Here is a 24234-nt window from a genome sequence, read left to right as displayed (position 1 = left end):
TTAATATTAAAGCCACGAAGCTCGTCGTTAACATATATAAGAGGATATGTGCAATTAAAGTTGTAGGAGCTGAAAAAATTAGGAAATTGTCTAATGAATCTTACCAATGTTGCTTTATCGTGTTCAATCTAGGATTTGAAAGTATTCTAAAAAAAATCGGACATTAAGGATTTTTCTTAAATATAATAATAAAGTTTATAAGAATTAGCTTTGAAGGAATGTTAAAGTTAAATCAAATTTCTGATATAGTAAAGAAATTAAAAAATAAGTTTAGTTGTGATTGTGATGATGATTTTTCTGCCAACATCCTAAAGTTCTTGTTCCCACTTTTAAACCACTAGTATTTATAATAAAGATTGCACTGTTTTCACTATTTAGAAAAGACAATCAGAATAACACCCGACTGCTCCTATCGTAGCTTAAAATGGTCGAAAAATGGTATGCCATCGAGTTTTAAGCCCTTTGTACGCAATAAGAGGCATGTCTTAAAGGTGGATAGTAATGGTAGCCATCAATTAAAAAACAAAGGTATGGTAGAAATGGGTTCATATATCAGAAACCAAGAATATTGAATCAATCATACCACGAGGCAGTGTAACAGATGTATAATCTCTTTTATATTTTAATAACATTACAGAGTTGTATTAGTTAAATTTTAAAAATAAAATTACTAACTATATACACTAATGATACCAACATTATGAAGATAATTGGTTTACTAAGAATTAGTTAGTTAAGATGTTGAATCTTCACAACTCTCATATCGTTTTTCGCCATCTTTTGTATGTTTTTTTGTAGTACTTTATCATGGGAATGAATGTGCTAGATAACTGAAATAGGGCAATTTACAGTTTTAGTTTAGCTATAGAGTGATAGATGATATACGATATGATGTTGTTATGCACTAATTGCAGCGATATAGAAAGCAATGCCCATTATACTGTGGTTAAACTATCGAGAGACATGTAGGCAAAAATTTAAAGAAGGTAATATTTTTGCCCTTGCTACATATAATCTTTATACATACATGGTGAATCTTCAACAAGTGCACGACAACAACGAAAGAAGTATTTTTTATTTTTCTTTGTTTTTGCAATTATTACCGGTGTTTTACTTTCAAATAAATGAAATAAATAAAATGTCTCTTTATTATTATTATCATTGTTAACACCTTGGGATATTGACTTACTCACCACTGCTGTATATCAGCGACCAAGTCATCTAATTCACATGTTTGATGAGTTTGACGGGAAAAACGATTCTATCGAGCGTTGATCGAAAGTCGCTCATCGACAATCACGTCTTTTGGGTGTGTGCTGAATTATACATGGACATTTTTCCGTTCGCATCAAACCCTTCAATTTCCATTCATTGATATGATACGGAACAGACGCCCGACCCTTTGATTTAAATAATAACTGGGTGGGATCCTAGGAAAATATCATGCAAACCGCAAACCTGCTGCGGCGTGTATAAATATACAATATTCTCTACGCATTTTTAATAGAGACGTTCTGTTCGGCGAGGTGAAAAGTGTCAAAAGTACGGGAGACAATATGGCAGAGGTAGGTGGTCCACGTATTAATCTCACCTTACCGAAGATGAGATCAGGAGACGTTGGTGATGATAAATAACTTGGATATAATAAACACAAATAAAAGAAGCAAAATTATTTAAAAAATTTAGAAATTGACAAGGGGGTCCCTCAAGGCTCATTATTAGGACCTCTTTTCTTCATTATTTATACAGCAGATATGTCGGGTGGCTTTGGTGAGTTCAATAGTCGCAGGTATGCTGATGACACGCAAATACATATTTCTTTTCCCGGTCTGATGCAGTGGAAGCAACCAGGAGAAATAAATGCTCGGAATCGATCATTAAATACTCAAATGATCATTGCTTGAAATTAAATCCGAATAAGTGTGCATTAATATATTTCTTATATACAGCTTATACAGATTTCTTATACAGCTTTCTAAAATTCTCCAAAACGCTTATATTAATCTCCACAACATCTATAAAAGTAAAGTTATTCTAAACTTTGAATTGAGAGAAAATCTCTGTGAAGCACTGGTCTACGGACCTGCTCGGATGTTTTGACAAAATATAAATTACAAAACGTACGGAATTCCTGTATTCATTTATTTATAACCTTAAACGAAGAGATCACGTAAGTTATAAACTTCACAATCTAAAATAGTTAAATATATCGTGTAGAGAAGAATTGCTTGTTTTCTTCTTAAACACACTACAACCACTTAAAACTGGATGCCCCTCATATTTGTTGGAAAAACTGACTTGTAGAAATCGCATTCATTTTCGTGGAACCCGCTTCGATTGTCATGTCCATGACTAAATGCTGAACTACTAACTACTAAAGCTAGGCTACTTAATAAATATCCTCAGATTAGCCAATAACAGAATTAAACTACCTAAATTGTTAATCAGTTCTCTTTACTTAATATTGTTTTTGTATCGTTTTTATTTTTTGATTTATTGCTTGATTCATGTCTTTGTATGTAAAGTTGGTATACTAAATTAAGTTTCCATTGTCTTGTTAAATATTCAGCTGATCTTCGCCCAGCTTAAACAAAAGGCGGTTTTATTTTATTATTTATTTATTTATTAAATATAAGTGTCAAAAGAGAATTCAAATTGATCGCTTGCATATATTCAATAATGGCCTACGAGAATATTTACTTTACTTGAAGGAAATATATGTAAATGAAATATAATCAGGGCCTCCTTATTACACCCGCAGCTTCTTTTTGTTTCGTCTTGATTCTAGACTTGCTATGTTGAAAGATTTTAATAGGTATATCAGAGTTTAGAATCGTTGCTATTTTTATTTATTAAAAATTCATACGATAAAAAGCTGCAAGCTCCGTCCCTGAACAGGAACCAAAGTATCGGAAAAGTGGTGATGTGCAAGTTCTTGCAGGGACGGGAGATTCTGAAACTCTCCAGATACAGCATGCTTCTGGCCGGTATATGGCGTCTTCCGTGGACCAAGAGCTCCTCGTTAAACAAAGTCTACCGTTTTTATTCGGCTGCCATTCAGATATATTTCCCGCTGTTTCTCACCTCGATGACCGTCAACTGCGCCCAGATGCTCCGGAACAATGACCATTCCGGCACCGTATTCCGATCCTTCGCCATGATGATCACCCTGTTCATCGTTGAGGTGAAGGCGATCCTCTTCCAGACGGCAAGCGTGAAGAGGATCATCGCGCAGGTGATGGACGAGGAAAAGTCAATTCTGGATTATGACGACCGCGAAATTACCCGGAACCACTCGAATCGGGTCCGGTTTTGCCGGAAATCCAACTTCGCGATATTCGGTTTCAACTTTTTCTCCGGTGTCGCCATGATTGCGGGCAATATCATCGCGAGATTTCAAATAGACAGACGCAACGAAATGTTGAACGCAACTACAGCCAAGCCGTTCATCTACGATCTGTACTACGCGACGCTGGACCCCGAGGAACACCCGACGTTTCTAATATTTGTAAACTACGTGTCCTTATCGGTAGCCGGGTTCATGATATCGACCCAAGTGGTCTTCGTTTCTTGCATCGTCTTCGCCGCCTCGATGCTCGAAACGTTGCAGGTTAAGTTCAAGAAACCAGCAGGGTTTAAAGACGACGCGAGCTTGAGGCGTCTGATTTCCGAACACCAGCATGCGATTCGGTAAGCGATTGTTCGTTCAGACGAGCGACGCGGTTCGAACATTCGGTTCCAGGTTCGTCGAAATGTTGAACGATTCGACGAAGCACCTCATGCTGCTAGAGTATCTGCTCAATTCGCTTAACGTGGCGTCGGTTTCAATCCAGTTTCTCGTGGTATAATTTGAAGTTTAACAAAAATTTTGAAAACTAAATATTGGTGTATTAAAACATTACCCAAAGTGAATGCTACACGTTCAACACGTTTACATACTTTTGTTTTACAGTCGGAACGCAACGCATCCCTCGCCTTTCCGATATTTCACTTCGGTCTGCTGCTGGTCCAGATATTCGTCCTCGCTTGGAGCTCGAACGAAATCAAAGTACAGGTAACGACCCGGAAGCACATTACTCCGCAGACGTTTGCCCTGTTGTTGTTACAGAGTTCGGGGCTGGCGGACGCCATCTATGAATGTCTGTGGTTCGAGCGAACCGAGTACTCAAAAAAGCTTCTACTGATCGCGATAATAAGATCACAGAGACCTCTGGTCTTAACCATCGGACCTCTTGGTGCTATGACAAACGAGTCAGCACTTACGGTAAGTCTAGTAGCTGCCGGGAATCGTTCACCGAATTACCTGGTAGGAGTTTGAAGATTGAGGAGTGTAAATTTTATGCTGTTTTGTAGATTATGAAGGCGTCCTATTCTTATGTCACTCTCATGGCTAATAGCTACCGCTGAAGTTTGAAATTAAATTAATGCAATAAACAGACGATATTTTGTTTGTTGGAATGGAGTTTTATTTTTGGTTAGAGAATGTGGTGGCCACGAGTGAGGAATGCAAACAGACACTTTTTCCTGTTAAGTGGTTGATGAGAGAGTTATACATGGCTCTCTAGCTCTCCAGTTTCATTTGGTTTTCGCATTTGTTGGCACCAGAATTAATTTAAAGATTGGATTTGTGCGTCAAGAAGTGAGATGAAATAGCCACGAAACGGTACCTTGGAAAACTTCATTTTCCGATTATTCCTCGCGTCCTCCATCAGGTTCTGATCCCTTTGCATCGATTATTGAAACGTTTTCCCAGGAACATAGACACGCAGCGAACCTACACGTCATTTGCGTTTGGGGCTTGTTTCTCGCGCGCTTGCGCTATTCTCGAGATTTTTTATTCATGGCCTGCAATTTTCCCGCCCCACAACGGCAACATGGAACAATGTTGCGCCCTCTGATTTAAATAATTAGAGAGTAGATCTGTGGTAAAATACAGCCTAAGCCGCACGCAGCGAGCATGCCACTAGTATATAAAGGACTTTACTTAGATTTGGGCGAGCAAACGAACAAGTTATACTGACAGGGTGCTAAGGTGTGCTAAGTATAGAAAAAAATGCGAGAGGTACGAAAGTTGTACTGTGGAAGACCCCTTCTGAGACCCCAATTAAATTGTGAAGGTTCAAAATACCATTTTTATTAGTAAGCAGTTTTGTTTCATCCCCGCGCTCTCTGCCGGTTAGTTTCCACGTCCTGGATGTACCGCAGGGTACTGTAGTAGTTCCGGTATTCCATATGCGATACGAAAACTTATTTTTCGCTGGAAGTTTTTAAAAAATAACCGCTGGGGTTGTATGACTGGCGACGAAAAACATTTAATTTATTCCTCAGCAGCTTTTGCTCAAATTTAGTATTTTCCTGTCATAATTTGTAAATAACATATTCCCTTTGGTAAGACTAAGTAAACTGTTCAGTAGGTAAGTCTTTACAGCTAGTTTTTGAAATACAATTTTTGCAATGCAAGATCCCCAAAAGAGTAATTGTTCGCCGAGCTGGGCTTCGTTTATTTGCTGTCGTCGTGGTAGCAGTGTCGACTACAATCAGTGTGGACGCTTTTAGGATCAGCAAATTTTGAAATTACCGAGGAACACCATGCTGCTGGCCGGCATCTGGCGTTTTCCGTGGACTAGCAACGTCTTGCTGGCCAAAGTTTACCAATTCTACTCCGCGTTGATCCAAATTTATTACCCGGTATTTCTCACGTCGATGAGCGTCGGCTTCGCGAAGATGTTGGGCGAGCAAGTTTACTCAGTGAGCGTGTTCCGTTCATTCGGAATGATGATCACCCTCTTCGTCGTCCAGGTCAAAGTGATCCTCTTCCAGACCCGCGGCGTAAAGCGGATCATATCGCAGGTAATGGAGGAGGAAAGGCCGATTCTGGACTCGGATGACGGGCAAATAATCCGAAACCATTCGAAGCGGGTTCGATTTTGCCGCATATCAAGCATGGCGATATTCGGATTCAACTTTCTCTCCGGCGTCGCGATGACCTCGGCTAATATCATTGCCAGATTTCAAATAGGCAGACGCAACGAAATGTTGAACGAAACTACAGCCAAGCCGTTCATCTACGATCTGTACTACCCGGCGTTGGATCCTCAGGAACACCCAACTTTTCCGATGGTGGTAAATTACATCTCTATGCCAGTGGCCGCGTTCATGGTGTCCACACAGGTGGTGTTCGTTTCCTGCGTCGTGTTCGCCGCTTCCATGCTCGAAACGCTGCAGGTTAAGTTCAAGAAATCGGCAGGGTTTGAGGACGACGCGACCTTGAGGCGTCTGATTTCCGAACACCAGCATGCGATTCGGTAAGCGATTGTTGATTGGGAGCCACGCGGTTCGAACATTCGGTTACAGGTTCGTCGAGAAGTTGAACGATTCGACGAAGCACCTCATGTTGCTAGAGTATCTGCTGAACTCGCTGAATGTGGCGTCGGTTTCGATCCAGTTTCTAGTGGTAAATAATGAGAATCTTTATTTTTTGCATCTATAAACGATATTTGTACAAAAATAAATGAAAAAAAAAATGGTGACTGAAAGAAAATTAATGGGCCAGGAAATTTTAAATTTGTTTAATTACTTAATTTTATAAAAAAGTTAACCGACTTAATTTAGACGTACTTAAATTATCCTTATAAATATACAATTCTAACAGCAAAATACCAGCATCAGTCCAAGCAAGGAACACTGACTAATAACTCAAGGTGTGACGAAAAAAACATGGCTGACCTGTAGTAAACATAATTAATCTTTCTGAATAATACATATTTGAAATTGCATACAATCTTTAAATTGTGAAGAACCAAAGAATCTGAAAGAAGAAGTATTTGTTTTTGCAGTGTTTGCGTGTGCTTTTCGTATGTTTCAATTATTATGCTCTCTAAATCTCAAATCAACATCCATCATAGGCTTTATGCGAAGTGGCTGTATTTGAAATGATCAAAATTAAATGCATGCCTATCCAGAAGATACCTAGTTTTTTTGCAGTATTTACCTTTAAGTTTTAGTTAATCAACATTATAACTAAATCGTTGCACGTTACAGTTATTTTTATTTGATCTTCTACGAATTGTGAACTCTGTCTAAGGTAATTCCGGATCAGTACCCAAGAAATTCTACATACTTTCGAATAGCAACAGCAATAACAAGCAGATATAATCTGGCCTAAATTGAAAACAGATTTTTTTACCAGATTTTTGTAAAAAAATACGCAATAACGCAATAGGAACGAACAGGTTTGGGACATATGCCCCTTTGAGTGTTGATATTGGTTTGGTTGGTTTGGTTACTTGTTATTTTTTCTCTGACCGCGGGCACTAAATCACATAATATAACACTTTTTGGGTCATCTTAAGAATATTCAAAGGTTGAAAAAAAATCTCACAAACAAACCTTATTTTAAAATTTAGTAACTCGTACCTCGTACCTTCATTTTGCAGTCCGAACGAAACGTATCCTTGGCATTTCCGATATTTCACTTCGGTCTTCTGCTGGTCCAGATATTCGTTCTAGCTTGGAGCTCGAACGAAATCAAAGTGCAGGTAACAACCCTCAAGCACTCGACCTCCCAGATATTTGTCCTGTTGTTGGTTCCAGAGTTTAGAGCTGGCGGACGCCATCTACGAGTGTCCGTGGTTCGAGCGAAGCGAGTACTCCAAAAAGCTTCTACTGGTCGCGATAATGCGATCGCAGAGACCTCTGGTGTTAACCATCGGACCTCTTGGTGCTATGTCAAACGAGTCAGCACTTACGGTAAGTCTAACTACTACTAGACACCGTTCATCAAGTAGCCTGGCGGGAAATTGGAGGTTCAGGGGCGTAAATTTGATAATTTTCGTGTTTGCAGATTATGAAGGCATCCTACTCGTACGTCACTCTCATGGCAAACAGTTACGGCTAGTAAACCGCGAACATAGCCTTTTCAATTCGAATTTTATTTTCAGGTTTAATTGAAATAAACTGATGATATTATCGTTGCTGTATCGGACTTTTATTTTCGTTAATTCCATTGTATTCTCAGATTTTCGTCTCTCCTTTTTCTGAGGAAATTAAGTTTTTGGAGTCCTCGAGATTCTAGTAAAATGAATTTTGAGTTGGTTTCTACGTTTGTTTGCATTAGAATTAATTTCATAATTATTAATACTTTTTCTTAGCAACACAACGCGAATCTACAACCTAGACATTTCTTCTCATTTGTGATGTGTCGCATTCATTGTGTCCAAGTGCGCGTGCGTTAGCCTCTCGATTTTTTTATTCATACTGTGTAATTTTCGAGCTCCACAAAGCCAACACGGGCCTCGCCCACTGATTCAAATAATTAGAGGGTAGAACTGCGGAAAAACACCGCGTCGGCCGCGATATTGCACGCATATGACTCTCATATAAAGAATTTTCCTTGCACTTAAGGGCAGTAGGAAAAGTCTGATGTTCACGGGGCGTTACTTGATCGAATTCCACATCAAAGGTGTAAAAAAATATGCGAGAGGTACGAAAATTGTATAGTAGAAGTGTATTATTTCTGACCTCCTAAATATTTAAATTTTGCAAATCGCTTTTTATTAGTAGACAGTATTATTTCATGTGCACGATCTTCCCATCATAGTGTCTACGCTTTTTTTTACTAAGCGTACTCCGATAGTGAAAACAGTGTGAAGTCAATAAGGTTACATTTTTTTAGTAGTAACCTGGAACCCCTGTCGTTAGCTTTGCAGGAAATTAGCAGCAATAAAAAAATATTTTTATCGTATTTTCGAAAGAGCGGCTTGTGAATGGTTTTGAAAATGAATTGGTATTGCTAAAGACCACAGAATAATTTAAATCGACCTCTGCTTATAAATCGGTATTGGACTTCATTCATTCATTCATGAATTTGTCTCATTCAGGATACCGAAATATCCGTGCTTCCGAGGAATGCTATGCTGCTCGCCGGCATATGGCGTTTACCGTGGACCAGCAGCGTCCTGCTGGCTAAAATTTACCAATTCTACTCTGCGGCGATCCAGATTTATTACCCGGTATTCCTCACGTCTATGAGCGTCAGCTTCGCGAAGATGTTGGGCGAGCAAATTTATTCAATCAGTGTGTTCCGTTTATTCGGAGTGTTGATCACTATGTTCGTCGTCGAGATCAAAGTGGTCCTCTTCCAGATCGGTAGCGTGAGGCAGGTTATCGCGCAGGTGATACAGGAAGAAAAGTTGATTTTCGACTCAGGCGACGCGAGAATAATCCGGAAATACTCGAAGCGGGTTCAATTTTGCCGCATATACAGCATGGCAATATTCAGCTTCATATTTTTCTCCAGCGTCGCCATGATATGGACCAATATCATGGCGAGGCAACGAACAGAGAGACACAACTTGATGTTCAACGAAAGTACAGTCAAACCGTTCATGTACGATCTGTACTTCCCGTCGCTCGACACGGATAAATATCCGACGTTTCCCATGGTGGTAAATTACCTCTCCATTCCAGTGGCTGGGTTCATGATATCCACTCAGGTGGTCTTTGTTTCTTGCGTCGTCTTCGCCGCTTCAATGCTGGAAACATTGCAGGTTAAGTTCAAGAAAAGTGCAGCGTTTGAGGACGACGCGACGTTGAAAATTTTAATTTCTGAACACCAGCATGCCATTAGGTAAGTTTATCAGTTTTTAGCGACGTTCGCTTCCACATTCCACAAACTAGTAGCATTTTTTCCAACACCCTGTATATTTTTTACTTTAACGTTCGTAAATCACCAACAGAACAAAAATGGACCTATGCAATATTAGCCTAAAATTAAAGATAACCGAATCAATAACAGGTTTCTTTTTTAGACTCTAAGTGGTTGCGAAATAAAACTCCATTTTCCTTTTCTTGCTTTATCTGAGCGCAAGAAACGATAATAACATCAAGTTTTGGCTTAAAAAAGGAGATGAAAAAATTCCTTTTCATTTTTATGTAAACTTTTTCCACCAAAACGTAAAGAATTTTCGGTATATTTTGTGGACTGGCGAATAAAAATTTCCAAATTCTGGAATTGGTCAAGAGAAAATTTATTGCTAGTACATCCCCGTACATTCTAATTATTACTAAAATTGCCCATAAGGCAGAATCTCCGTTTTCCAGGAGATGGAGCACCAGGTCATAGCTTCCGAGGCATATATCAATTTTTGAGAACCATTTTCAACAATAAACAACAAATGGACATATTCCTTGGCCTAGTAGGTCACCAGATATAACCCCAATTGATGTCTACTTGTGGGTATATGTAAAGGATGAAATTTATAAGGAAGGATACTAATACCTTGACGTTTTAGGGGCCGCACTAAGACAAAAAATAAACCAGATAGATGGCAATAACTTTATTAGTCAATAATAAATGAATTAGTTATATTAATTTTTTTTTGTATTTTCTTATTTCCATGTTTTTTAAGCTCAAATGAAACAAGAAAGGAAAAATGGAGTTTTATTTCGCAACCACTCGTAGCCATCTAGTCTAAAAGACAAATGTGCTGATAATATTACTCATTTTTTCCTAAACCATAAATTGTTGTGTATCTCTACTCATAACAAAGTTATCAATTATGAACACTAGTGCGAATAATACGATTTTGACCAACGTGTAGAAAACAACTATGCCAAACTAAAGGAAGTGAGGAGCTGAACAACAACAGACATATTGTTAGTAGTCACATCATCTCCCAATAAAAAATGATTCTATGTAATCATGCGTTTTATAATAGAACTGAAAGCCATGTTAATTCGTAGATTCGTTAAAAACCTGAACAACTCGACCAAGTACTTAATTTTGCTGGAGTTCCTGCTTAATTCGGTCAACGTTGCATTCGTATCCGTCCAGTTTCTAGTGGTAAAACATTGTGCTTATGCATTCACCGCTCTTCTAGAGCTATATTCCAGACCAAACCAGGCGCACCCTTGGCGATTCCCGCGATCCACTTCGCTTTTCTACTGGTCCAGGTATTCTGCTTGGCCTGGAGCGCAAACGAGATCAAAACGCAGGTGCGTCACATTGCTCCAAAACTGATACCCGCCAGCTCTTACCTTTTGCAGAGTTTAGAGCTAGCAGACGCGTTCTACGAAGGTCTTTGGTTTGAGCGGAGCAACACCATTAAGAAGCTGGTTCTCATCATGATCACAAGAGCGCAGAGGCCGTTGGTATTGACGATCGGACCTTTTGGTTTTATGACAAATGAATCAGCACTGACGGTGAACGATCGAGGTCAACGGTTTTCGAATGAAGCAAATAACATATTTTTGCTTACAGATTATGAAAGCTGCCTACTCCTATGTCACTCTCATGGCGAACACCTACCGCTAAGCTCACCCGGTGCGCCCATTTGTAACTGTTAGGGGAATAAATCATGCCAAATGTATGTAAGTTGTTTCATTCGAATCCTTCCTCTTTCTCGAAACGTGGGTTGCATCGGATGATATACCGCTACCGGTCCCAACCATTATGGTCCATTGTTTTTATATTCCATTAATCTTCAAAAGTTGGTTAAACATATTTGTATATTTGGTGCGGGTTTTGGCTTGCAGTTGCTTTATAATGTTAAAATCCGTTATCGAACTCCTCACGATTATATGAGCCTTTATAAATAGACATGTATGGGTTGCAGAGATCTGTGCTAGGAACCCCCACGTCTGATTACGCTTGTTGTTCTCAATTTTAATTAAAATCCATTTCAAGGATCTTTCTAGGTATTGCAACGTTCCTCGAACCTTAAGTTTCGTCATATCTCTTTGCGTGTATACGTCATAAATTATTCGCTTTCCGCTTTGAAGCGTACCCTGCAATTTTCCACCTCCCCCAAAGGCGGTCGGGAAAAACTGCGAACCCTTTGATTTAAATAATGACAGGGTCGAGGTGAGCTTGCGCACTCGTCGTCACGCGTATATAATAATGCCCGAACGATTTGGCAGGAATACTTCGTGCTGTCTCTCGCGGTGTGTTGCTTCGAACAAACTCATTAAGAACGAAAAGGTAAGGCAACTAAACCTAATTTCAGATCTTAGTGTCAAAAAGAAAACTGCTAAGATTTACATCCACTTCAATAATTACATGGTACGCAGAAGGAGTTCCTTTCGATAAATATAAAATAGGCACTCTTAGCAATGACTCAAGTGAACGTTTAGCTATATATCAACTATACTACTATATGTTGGCAATGGTATTCTAAAATTTCAGACATTCCTCCTTGGTGACAGATAAACTATGACGATCTCCCACAGACGAAGTGAAATACTGAAACTCTCCAAATACAGCCTCGTAGTGGCCGGCGTCTGGCGTTTTTCATGGACCAAGAGCCCATCGCTTCAAATATTCTACCGATTTTACTCGGTGCTCATCCAGATTTACTATCCGGCGTGTTTGACTTCTTTGGCGACGCGATTCGCGATCTCCTCAGTCCGCGAAACACCTTCAGACATTTCGACCTTCTTCCGCACGTTCGCGATGACGATTACGCTGACCATCGTTCAGATCAAGGTCGTTCTATTCCAAACTCGCGCGGTCAAGCAAATCATACGGCAAATCATGGACGAGGAAAAGTCGATTCTCGGTTCGAACGACGAGGAAATACTGCAACGGTACTCCGCGCAAGTTGCTTTGTGTCGGATATGGAACTTGGCCATATTCTGGCTCATCTTCGGTTCAGGAACTGGTATGATTTTGGGCAATGTCCTGCAGAGACTCCAAACGAAAGAAGAAAGTCGAGAGTCGAATCGGACTATTCCCAAACCCTACTTGTACGATTTCTACTACGCTTCGTTCGACGTGGAGGAGCACTCAACGATCTTGACGCTGGTCAACTACGCCTATATGGTAGTTTCAGGGTGCATGATTTCCACACAGGTGATCCTCGTCTCTTGCATGATGTTCGCCTCATCGATGCTCAAGACGTTGCAAGTGAGGTTCAAAAAGGCGTCCTGTTATGATGCAGACATTTTGCTTACCCTTAAACGTCTCGTTATGGAACACCAGCATGTTATAAGGTAAAAGTTGAAAGGATTATTTAACCCGAACCACTTGGCTGTGTACAACATTAAAACAGATAATTTGATCGGTACTGGAATTGCATACAAGAGTGAGCAAATTTTACAATAGAAAAAGACTGCTAGTAATGGGCATTGTCCTTTTTCTCTTGCTCAGATTGGAGAATCGGTCGTACAAATTGATATGTCTTTAAAATATGTCTTTGTAACGTGTTTAAAAATATACATAATTTAGAATTTATTGGTGAGAAAATAGATTTATTTATGGAAAATGAAGGACTTCTCAATTTTTGGAAAAACTAAAGCAATAGAACGAATGCCAAACTACTGATTTGTGTGTCATACAAATATAAATACTTTTAACATTATATTTATAAATTTTATTATTAATATATATTTATTTATTTATATTTATATTTATAATTATTTATAAATTTTAAGTTTCTAATTGCAAATAATCGCATTAGTATTAAAGTTTGTGAAAAAGAAAGACAAACCCATAACTATCCGTCTCATTCTAATAAAAAAATTGCCGCATATTTTGCATCAAACCATTGCTTGACTACAAAAAAGAACAACTTTGCATAATTAAGGAGTTTGTAAAGTAGGCATTTTATTAGTTGGAGTTGCAGATTCGTGAAAAAACTGAACAACTCGACCAAGCACTTGATGCTGTTGGAGTACCTACTCAACTCTGTGAACGTGGCTTCAGTATCCATCCAGTTTCTAGTGGTAAAACGTCGCATTTAGCACATGACCGATTTCACCAAGTGCTGTGTTTCAGACCAAACCAGGCGCATCTTTGGCCTTTCCAGCTTGTCACTTCGGACTCCTGCTCGTGCAAATCTTCTCCTTGGGCTGGAGCGCCGACGAGATTAGAATGCAGGTGCGTCATTTTGCTTCAAAATTCTCACGAGTCAGCCTTAATCTTTCGAAGAGTTTGGGACTAGCCGACGCTCTCTATGAAAGTAGTTGGTTTGAGCAGAGCGAGAACGCCAAAAGGCTGGTTCTGGTCATGATAACGAGAGCCCAGAGGCCACTGGCTCTGACAATCGGGCCTCTGAGCGCGATGACAAACCAATCGGCACTCACGGTGATGGAGCGGGCTCCAAAGGAGTAGCGCCGCGTCAGTAACGTCATTTTACTTCCAGATTATGAAAGCCTCGTATTCCTACGTCACTCTCATGGCGAACAGCTACGGTTAAGCTTAGGTGGTACGTCGGATTGTAGCAACTGGGGCATTAAGCGTGTTTTATTGGAGTCTGGCGGGCAACCTCGCATGAGAATCTGAAACGGCTTAGTGCGACCCTGGGTGTCAGTAATCTCCCTCTCTCTCACGTCGGCTGCATAGTACGGTAGACTGTTACCGGGCCCCACCATCCAACCCATGGGTCGCCGGGGCATTGACATATCCACTTACGTGAGAAAAAATATTTACCGCGTGGCGTATAACGCATAATTTTGATTGGTACTAACTTTAAACGATATTATTGGTTTGTTTTTCCCAAAGACGGTGTTGACTTCGAACATTTTTGAATAATTGATTTCATTTAAAAGAAATATATATAAGACAGGAGGAAAAAAATCTGAAAATCTTTACTGAGGCAACGGAAAACTTTAATTTACAGTACTGCACTAGTGTTCAAAATCAAAGCACTACATTTTCTGTCTTATTTGTTATCATTTAAAGACATATTCCCCAAATATTACCATTTACTATGAAGTTGTTTTTGCAAGTTTTGTATGTACTGTTTTTATAACTGTCATTTATTTGAGTTAAAAAAGTTAAGTAATTGGTTGTGTTATGTGTTATGTGTTATGTGGCCACTATTAGGTGTTAATTATTCAACAATCAGTCGAATGCACACTGGACTGTGGATGACTGGAAGAGAGTTTTGATCACAAATGCAACTCGAGTCAGTGAAGATCGGTTGGTTCTATATCATGTGCGGCTCATCAATTGTTACCGGAGTAGGGTCACTGTATTTTCTAATAGCTATATGGTTTTAGTATCTAGATTAAAATAAAATGTAATCAATTCTTTTGTGAATTTTTAGGTATAGTGTATAGAAACAACTAAATAAAGACATCGCTTAAAGTCGCTGGTCGTTTTACATTATCTATATATATTTAAATAAGGAACTTGAACAAAATTATAATTTCACAAAAAAAAATAATTTCGTAGTTCTATGCCATAAATAAAAACAATTAAAAATTGTATAATTTAAATTCTCTTTGAAACGTGCTGAGATCGGCTGTGATCGGTTGTGACGTCAATTCACTGGTAAGGCTACGCTAGAGAAGCCATTAGAGAACGACCACGCGTAAGTTTTCTAGTTTTTAAAATTCAAATGGTATATCAAATAAAATGTAAATTGGTCAACAATAAAAAAACAAAAAGATTTTTTCAAAAAACTAGTGGAAACCTAAATACTAATTTTAAAGTATATTGGCATTGATAACTTAAAGTGTTCTTCATTTTATATAAAATGTTTGCAAAGTTAAGGCTAAAGTAACACCTGAACATAACGTAACACAAAAAACGAACCCTGGTAGATGAATAAAAAGTTTATCTGGCGTTTTACGCTACGTTTTACAAACTGGTGTAGATTAAATGCAAATGCACCTTTACAAGAGCCAAAAATAAACGCAAATAATATAGTAAATATCGAAAATCGGCTGTATGACGTCGCGTTTAGTGACATTTAAAAGGAATAGCCGGGTGTCACAACTTGAATTATTTATTGCAACTTAAATATTGGGTTTTGAGTTTTGATATTTGGTATGCGTTATTTCTATACATAAACAAATGGTTTAAAAAAATAAAATACTTTGCCGATAATACGTCCACACCTCTTGCTGGCCTGCGTGATCGCGATCACTAAAGACAAATGCCTCAGGTAACGAGCAGACGGTCGGAAAGCCAGACGCCCATGAGTAAATAGAAAGTACCCGCGGTCGTTACGTTTAAAAACGCGCGTAGTCCTGACCTGCAGTGGTTGTTGTTGTCGGGCGTCTCAGCATCGGCCATTCTTCGCGTTGCCTCGTCGGTCTGTGACTAGTTGGTTCGCGTTTTTCGTATCAAAACAAACTCGAGCTGGAGGTTATCGTTGTCTGGACGACGACTTTGATTGCAAAATGGTTTTCTCGATGTTGAGGAACGGATTGAGGTGCGTGAGGACGGCGCAGAAATACGGAGGAACGCTCAAAAGTGTAACGGACAAGGTGAAAACGGATCCTCGAGGAGGAATTTTGGTAAGTCGAGGAGACAAATTGTGTATTATCTTCGTCTGACCATTGCGGTGTTGCGTAGTTAACGTATTTCAAAGCATTATTTATTCGCGGCCCGTGGTTTGAAATTTGGCTCCTTTCATACTGACTGCCGACCATTTGCTCCTATCGAAAATGGCCGTGTTACGACAACGCCTGCTATGTTTTTCGATCGATTTTTCGTAATTTAATAAGAAACGCGCCTAGCACCACAAATTTGCCATTACTGGCTTGAGATTTGCTATAGAGGTGGCCATCCCCCGCCTGAAAATTATTTTTTTTCTAACGATTTTAATATCTTCCAAAAATCAAAAAACAATTTTTTACCAGGACACTTGTAAAGTCCGAGAAAAGGAGCGCTACTCCAATCAATTTTTGCGATAATGTGTGACAGAATAAGGGAAATGGGGCGCAACTTAAAGTTTCAACTGACTTGGGAGTTTGTTGCGAAGGCAGTACGGATGGTGCCGTGAATTGCTTTTTTTTTACTCGGCGCCGACGCGTATGATACAGGGTGCGCGAGATATTTGGCAAAATACTTTATACGAGGGGTCGTTATGCTCGAGAACGTTGTTTCTATCGTCGACTGCGAGGCAGCCGTTGACTCCTTATTGGTTTTATTTTTACTTTGAAGTTGAAGGTTATTTTCAGGTCGTTCGGCCGCAGGGGCAGTGGCGTCGGTAAAATATATAAATAAGCCACATTAACCTGTGTCTCTTATTACTGTTTATTGTAGGAGTCGTAAATAAGATATAGAGAAATTAAAGAAGGGTACTCTGTATATTTAGGTAGAACGACGGCGGTAAGAACTTGGTAATGAAGTGATTGCGGGCTTTTTATTAGGGAAAATCCTCTTCAATACAGCAGAGAAAGGTTTGCAAAAGTTTACAATAGGCAGGGTACATTCAGGTAGATTTGCGTACTACCCAAGAGCGTTGAAGTTTTCTAAGACTGTGACCCTAAATGTATTTTTTTCAATTTTTTCTGGACCTTTGTGAGCAAAATGTTAATAGTAAATTATGCAACAATTGTGGTAAACGGCATTTGAATCACGAGTTTATTTGGTACGAGCGAAAAAGTTGTTCCTTTCCCAGTATTCTAAAAACAAGCCAATTTTCATAAACATCGGAAAAACTGTTTTTTTTTTAACTTTTTTTTCAAGGTTGCAGAAAGTGGGCTATGGAAGTCTCAATTTTACCATAGAATGTCATAACACCAATATGAAATGTACTGTGTGGCACAATTAAACATTGGTCGCTTCTTTTTTAGAAGAAACTTAACTCCTGAAGAATACTTGAACTATATAAATGAAATTCTTTTCGCATTTTTGGACAATTACCTGGATAATTTTCTATGAGTATATTTTAAGCAAAAGGTATTTAAGCGAAGGCATTTTTTTAAAATATCAACAATTTCGAAACAATAGAAATTTTTTTATATCATTTCTTATTATTATTTCATTCTTTCTTTATTATTAATATTGTCTTATTATTTCTGATTAAGTTGTATTCCAAAACCAGAGAATAAAATTCTTTTCCTGGCAGAAATTTTCTTAGCTTTTTTCTATCATTTTGGTTCCCCAATTTTCCTCAGCTGTGGGTCAACATGACTATAAATTTTGATGCCATTGTACTTAAATGAATTGTCGTCACCTAGACCGCTATAAGGAATTGGTAATGGGATGTTTGTTCCGTGAATGAGGCACACTTGCCGGTGACTATGTTAAAATGTTAATTTGAAGGCAAATGCTTAAAAATTTTCGTAAATTGATTTGGGTGTTATTTTGGATACTATCGCCAGATTCCGAATTTGTCAAAACTAACAAATAAAAAATATTCCTATATGTCTTCAAGTGTATTTTCGACTGCTTCATTTCTTTTTGTTTTCTCTTCTATTACGACTGCCTGCGAATGTTTGTATTTCATTCCATGAGGAGGAAAGTTAAACGGTCTATTGTATTTATCGATAATTTATTTGAAACGTAACGATATCCAAGTATTCGTATAAGTACGTATGGGGACAATTCTGCGGGTACGCGCGATTTCATTTACATATCGTTAAGTATTCTAACATGCCTCGCTTTCAGATGTAAAATTATTCTTCAAACGACATTAGCACGTGTTTTTTTTTGGCGAAAACGACGTTCCTAGTCGAAGATTTAAAATGTTTCGGTTGTAAAATATGGAATATTTTCTCAAATTAGTTCATAAGTCGATACGCAGTACTTGATGTTTCGAGCTTAGACAAGCGTTACATAAAAAACGAAAGTTGTCCACCTTCGTTTCCAACGTTCGTAATAGGTCAATCTTAGTACTGGGACGTGGCGAACACGCACGTCGATTGATCAAACACCCATTAGGACTAAAAAGGCAGGCAGATAAGTGCTTTTGGGTACGTGAAGTTGTCAACGTATGTAGCAACGTTACGTGCGCTTATGGTTCGCGTCTCTCCGGATGCGTTGACCCATATTTTCGGCTGTTAAGTAAAGGACCGGTTCGAAAATTTCGTATCGATAAATGTCAACGATCTGTCAAATAAGGCTAAATGAAAAACTAATTATTGTTTTATACCTTGGCCAATTGGTTACGATTTATAGGAGCAAATCTTGCGTGACATTGTGCTCGAAAAAATGACATTCGGATAAATACGAGGCACCTGAGCGTCAGTTTTGTTTGTGGGCGGGCGTCAGGGACGTTCACTTATCCGAAGAAGCAGATTTTGTTTTATGTACGTTGTTTTTTTGGAAAAAAAAAGAAATGTCACCGCATTTTCTCCTCTCTTTCTCTAAATGCCTCCTTCGATTGTTGATGAATCGCAGACGTTTCGCCAATAGTAAATAGTAACAAAAAAGGAAATAAACGAAATTGTACTGGGAACTGGGGGTACATGTTTGTATACCCTACAATTTGCGGATGATCAGATTACCATGGCCAATGAGAAAGAAAATTGCAAGAAGAATATGAACAATGGGGTTTGACGTTTTAACCGACAATATTCGGGACGACGTGGACCAACCGTTATTATCCGTTATTAGCAGTGCTGCTTCACCAGACTACTATAGCATAAAACAGTCCTAAACGAAAAAGAGCAAATGAATACATGGTTAAAGCTGACCAACGAGTTAAGCCCTGTACGGGGAAACGTGCAGTTAGGAAGCTCATAACAGAGCTGATCTACGTGGGCCGACCACTTGAAGTTGTATCTATCAATGGTCAAGTTATTTCACACGTCTTCGGACAGGACGTTATGTTGGGTTTTCTGTTATATTCGAAACATAAACGTACGTATGCGAGATGTAGATATAACCCCGCAACTATTCTTTGGTTTTTGGGCCTTCCTAATATTCCAGGGATTAACAACTTGATGGGTAATCACCTATTTAACTCTCATTCTTCGTATGACGTTTATATAAGCGTTATGCATAAAAGAGCTTTTAATACTTGTCAGTTTTCGACTTCGAAAAAAATCCGCGGAGAGTACGAAAAAATTAAAAATTTTGCAATACTGAGTCAACAAAGACATTTTTTTTAATAAAACAGCTTTATGACGATAAAAAATAATTTTAAAAAAATACGTTTTTCGTTGTGATTCTGGTGGATCGTATTATACACAGTATCTACTTAAATGATAATTATATCAAGAACCTTGTTATTGTAGGTTTTGAGGAAAGGTATAAAACGTTCTCTCAGTTTTAAACCAAATTGAAATAATCTGATATCAACTTTTGCAGTTGTATATTAAATTTATTAATTCTCTGATCTAACTATGTTTTTAATATTAAAATAACAAGAACAATATGTCGCAATTTAAATAGACTCAATGAATATTTTTTATTGTTGTTTTTGTAGCCATTACTGTTTAAAATATATATTTTTTAAAAATTATCATTTATGTTTCACTTAAACGTTGCTGTCTTCGTGCAAAGGTACCGTCTAGAGGTACTGCTCCAAGCACGGAACCACTCCGCTGTCGGATGACGTCACATCCGCAACGCAATGTGCATCGGCAGCCGCAAGGCAGCGCTTATTTTTATGGCCGCCTTTATTATTATTTTCATTTTTTTAATGGCATATTATATTTCGTTTCCAGTGGAGTTATCGTACGACATGGCCTCCAATATAATTTATTCGCCAATCGCGACAAATTCGATTCAGATAAAAAAAAAAATAATCGCGTTGACCCCATTAATACTTACATCGTTTATACTCGTTAAAAGATCGGCAAATAAATATTCGAAAATCCGATCGCCTCCAAAAATTAAAATGTCGCGTCGATAACGGTTAAGCGTTCTCTTTATCGTTCAACGATCTCTTGTTTTGTTTTTCGAATTTTTCAAATATTTGCTCTCCGTATTACGTGGTTTTTATATATATCTCTGTTTCGACTTTTGTTTGTTCGTCAAATTGGTGACGAAAGCCTGTCGTAGAGAGTTTCTATTTAATCTTTATTCCGTCGATTAGTTCCTATACTACTTATACAGGGTTTTATGCAATTGATTGAAGAAAATTTAAGGGTAGATTATCCATCTGAAGATATGAATGAAACCTAGCGTTCTTTTTCCTGGTGCCCAATTTTTTGTTTACTTTTAGAACTTCCCAATCTTGAAAATAGTGTTTGCATTTTTAAGTCGGCGAAATTCGGCAAAGCTCGAGCATACAAAATATTTAAATTATCATGAGAGTGCTTCAAATAAACAAACGTCATCAAAACAATGGAAGTAATGAAATCAATTTACAATATGTATCCAGCCAAACAATAAACATCCTTGTGTCAATAATTAATTATTATTAATAATTATTAATTCATTAGCTATTTATTATTGAAAATGTTAGATCAACAATAGCTCCATAAAACGTAGCTTGAATTTTAAACTTTTTTAAAATTAATTTTCACATTCCTTACAATTTGGTGGTCACTATATATTAGCTTCAGAAATCGACGGTACTTAACAGAAGCAAATTTTTCCTTATGGACCCATTCAAGCCGATATACTTGTTTATTTTCTGCTATCCTTTGTGATTTTATCATCACTTGTTGTGAATGTTAACGATAATTGCAAAAGAATTAGTTTAGAGGGTCGAGTGCTTTCTTTGTCCCAGTCATATATTTATATGAGAGATGTTGTAATATGTTATGCTAAAATAGGAGTAGGAGGTGGTGTACTTTAGAGTTCTATATCTGGCCTTCTCTTATACTTGTTATAAGAGTTTCATTTGGGAAGGGTTGCTACAAAGTTTTATATTTGGGTTTCTTATGTTTGTGAGGTTATTATATTGTCAAAAACCGTTTTGCGGGCATACGAGTTAGCTAAACTTCACCTTTTAACCACATACTTTTGCTTAATAAAGATAATTATTTTTATTGTTATTATTACTTGCAGGCAGTTTTGTGTAACAAGTGCGTAACCACCCCAAACTTCGCGCTCATATCCAGGGAGTACAATAAACCCGCCAAACCCCACGCTGATAGGAAGTACCAGTCCACTTCTGAGTCTGACAGCGATCTGGAATGGATTGGCAAAAGAGTGAGTATCCCGTCACGCTTAGGTCTAAAGTACAGAGGGTACCAGGTGTGCACTAACTAGTGATCAAATTTTGCTACCCTTGGTGATCAGTAGACTAAAAACGCAAATGACAACGTTGTCACTGCACTACAAATGTTAATTATCCCTTAACCTCTCCCCCAATGGTTTTGTATTTTAGGGAGAGTCGGAATTTTGGAGGCGCAAAATGAGGACGTTCCACTCCCTGTTAGACCTGAACAAGGACGGAGTGATATCTTTCGATGACTTCAAACTGTTGGCCGACAGGTTCGTCAATTTGGGACACTTGAGTGAGAAGGAAACTCAGGAATTCTACGCTCTGATACAGGTAAAAAATAAACTAATCTTAAAAAACGGGCATTTTCAACGGGACTGGTTTGTCTTCATCCCTCGCAGCATTTGTGGGAGAGGCAATGGGGCGAAATTTCACCCTACAACTTGGTGACCGTAGAGAAGTTTTTGGATAATATGCACCACACACTGAACGACAAAAAGTTAGTGCGGAGGGCTCACTCGTTTCTGACGTACTTTTTCAAGGTAAAGTCAAAATGGAAAGGTTATTTCCGAATTTTAATCACGGGTAAACGTAACAAAATGAAATACAACGTGAAATATGTCCCAGGATGATTTTTGGGCAAAAATTGACAGTGTCTTTGAGACCTTTAATAATTTGTCCAAATTCTACATTTTGTCAAAACCAAAACTAATCAAAAATGTCTTAAAAGAATCCAGAAGCATAAAAAATATTATGGCAGCATGGGATATATTTATCCCATCCAAGTTATATCATAGTAATATTATTTTTTTGCATTCGCTTCAAGGGCAACTAACTTACGAGCAAAATGTGTTTTTGAACAAGAAATTGTAAGACAACTCTAATCAATTTTTGCTTAAAAATATTCAAAAGATGCCATCACCGGGAAAAATTCAACTTGAAACGCGGGATATGTCAACAGTCGATCAGAGAAAGAACCCTCTATTCATTTAAACTGGTCATTGTTCGTTCTGTGGTTTCCGATCGTGTCACGTGATCTAGAAAATTATTATTAAAATTAGTTTTTGTGTGTTTTTTAATTTCTGGAAAAATCAGTATACTATTTTTTTCTTTTTAAAAGTGATGGTTTGATTCTTTTTTTTGTTCTATAGAAAACTCCTAACCAAAAATAACCTTTATAAAATCCCTACACTTTGCACTAAAAAACAAAGATTTTTTATGACCTTTAACACAATTTGAGTCACCATTTGTGACTGTTTTGGTTAATTTTTCCCAAACCTACTGTCAGTTTTCAATCGGTTGGTTCCGTCCTCAAAGGTAATCAACAACAGCAACGTTGCTTAGGGAACAAGCCGACATGGATTTATTTGAAAGTTCTCGCGTGGAATTTCAGGCAGTTGACAAGGACAAGTCCGGAGAGATAACAGTCGAAGAGTTTAAGCTCTTCTTTGATGTGTTGGGCTTGAAGGAGGTCGACGCAGTTCTCGCCTTCTCCGCCATCGATTCAAACGGAGACGGTAAAATAAGCAGCAAGGAATTCGTCAAACATGGCCGAGAATTCTTCCTGACCGAAGACGAGGAGAACATCTCCAAGTACTTTTGGGGACCGCTAGTTAATCACTGACCTGGTGAGGGAGAAACTTGAAGGGTTGAACGTAGGGTTAATATTAGTATAGTTTGATGATGATTGGTTTCGCATCGCACTGTCGATATTTTCATTTTTCTTGCAATAAGTTAGGAGCAGTGCCGACTCATTTCCTACTAACGCAAATCATTAGTGAGTTTGGATTTCGTCAAATCAACAATTAATTCGGGGCTCAGGGTCAAAACTGTGACTCCCAGATTCTACCATAGAGTTCCATGTTAAATTCAACTCGGTCGATGTAAAGATAAGGGTGTATATAGTTCATTTTGTAGTAGGAGGTTCTGTAGAGGCGACGAGCGCTGCCAGATATTTTTTAATCAGTGTACAGGTTTTATATAAAAAACGTTTTCTAATGGAGAGGAAAAGAACTACACACAATTTTATATAACTTTATTTGTGTACACTAGCAGGTTAAGTTAGGTTAGGTTTTCAATTTAGGTTAAGTGATTGTGATAAGGCGCCAATGCCAACTGAGAGGATTCTTAGGTTTAAGGTACTTTTGTAATAAAGCTACTTTTAGCACTGGTATAACCGTGTTTTATTTGGAACCTCAACGGCGGAAATATGGACAAAAAATATTTATTTCTCTACCTACTTCTCGCGACAAAAATAATAAAAAATAAAAAAAAAACACTAATACAACAAACGGTGTCATTTAATCTTCATAAATTTCTTGTGCTCCTTGATCTCGTCTATCATCTGGTTGATTTTTTTTGTCCTGCAAAAATAATACACAAGTCGCGTTCCACTATATGTGAGGGAGGAGGAGCTTGCAAAAAATAGAAATAAAGC

General features: G+C 38.2%; 4 protein-coding genes across 12 annotated transcripts in view; 3 read left to right on the top strand and 1 right to left on the bottom strand.

Annotated features, from left to right (window-relative positions):
- The first annotated feature begins 1440 nt into the window (after nucleotides 1-1440).
- On the top strand, nucleotides 1441-11363 carry LOC132706394 (uncharacterized). Of its 7 annotated transcripts, none has more exons than XM_060677715.1 (13): nucleotides 1441-1565; nucleotides 2942-3690; nucleotides 3743-3842; nucleotides 3953-4054; nucleotides 4109-4264; nucleotides 5557-6305; nucleotides 6355-6454; nucleotides 7437-7538; nucleotides 7594-7749; nucleotides 8880-9628; nucleotides 10744-10843; nucleotides 10894-11202; nucleotides 11261-11363. In XM_060677715.1, exons 1-13 carry the CDS (start codon nucleotides 1557-1559, stop codon nucleotides 11312-11314), a joined length of 3435 nt encoding a protein of 1144 aa, XP_060533698.1. In that variant the 5' UTR covers nucleotides 1441-1556; the 3' UTR covers nucleotides 11315-11363. The 7 variants fall into 7 exon arrangements, with proteins under 7 accessions (XP_060533698.1, XP_060533701.1, XP_060533699.1 ...); XM_060677718.1 differs by lacking the exon at nucleotides 1441-1565 and having other exon boundaries at nucleotides 1929-3690; nucleotides 8880-9494; nucleotides 9549-9628; XM_060677716.1 differs by lacking the exon at nucleotides 1441-1565 and having other exon boundaries at nucleotides 1929-3690; nucleotides 10894-10995; nucleotides 11047-11202.
- Nucleotides 11364-11935: 572 nt separating this feature from the next.
- Nucleotides 11936-15076, top strand: LOC132706395 (odorant receptor 30a-like). 3 transcript variants are annotated; one of them, XM_060677724.1, is made up of 6 exons: nucleotides 11936-11980; nucleotides 12185-12990; nucleotides 13611-13722; nucleotides 13775-13876; nucleotides 13928-14083; nucleotides 14142-15076. In XM_060677724.1, exons 2-6 carry the CDS (start codon nucleotides 12212-12214, stop codon nucleotides 14193-14195), a joined length of 1203 nt encoding a protein of 400 aa, XP_060533707.1. In that variant the 5' UTR covers nucleotides 11936-11980; nucleotides 12185-12211; the 3' UTR covers nucleotides 14196-15076. The 3 variants fall into 3 exon arrangements, with proteins under 3 accessions (XP_060533707.1, XP_060533706.1, XP_060533705.1); XM_060677723.1 differs by having other exon boundaries at nucleotides 13623-13722; nucleotides 13775-14083; XM_060677722.1 differs by having other exon boundaries at nucleotides 13775-14083.
- A 912-nt stretch (nucleotides 15077-15988) lies between these two features.
- Nucleotides 15989-23964, top strand: LOC132705888 (sarcoplasmic calcium-binding protein). The gene is made up of 5 exons (XM_060676833.1): nucleotides 15989-16245; nucleotides 21641-21784; nucleotides 21963-22130; nucleotides 22199-22339; nucleotides 23191-23964. The coding sequence occupies exons 1-5, from the start codon at nucleotides 16129-16131 to the stop codon at nucleotides 23419-23421; spliced, it is 801 nt and encodes a 266-aa protein (XP_060532816.1). The 5' UTR covers nucleotides 15989-16128; the 3' UTR covers nucleotides 23422-23964.
- Nucleotides 23964-24234, bottom strand: part of LOC132705887 (nuclear pore complex protein Nup88) — a 48465-nt gene continuing 48194 nt past the window's right edge. Inside the window, exon 11 of the mRNA XM_060676832.1 lies at nucleotides 23964-24160. Coding sequence (XP_060532815.1) covers nucleotides 24094-24160 — 67 coding nt within the window. The 3' untranslated portion in view covers nucleotides 23964-24093. The remainder of the gene's footprint in view (nucleotides 24161-24234) is intronic.

Source organism: Cylas formicarius, unplaced genomic scaffold (assembly GCF_029955315.1).
Source record: "Cylas formicarius isolate icCylForm1 unplaced genomic scaffold, icCylForm1.1 PGA_scaffold_8__14_contigs__length_24414737, whole genome shotgun sequence".
NCBI classification, from domain to species: Eukaryota; Metazoa; Arthropoda; class Insecta; order Coleoptera; family Brentidae; genus Cylas; species Cylas formicarius.
Note: the sequence above shows the minus strand (reverse complement) of the source record. Positions and strands in the feature narration are given on the sequence as shown.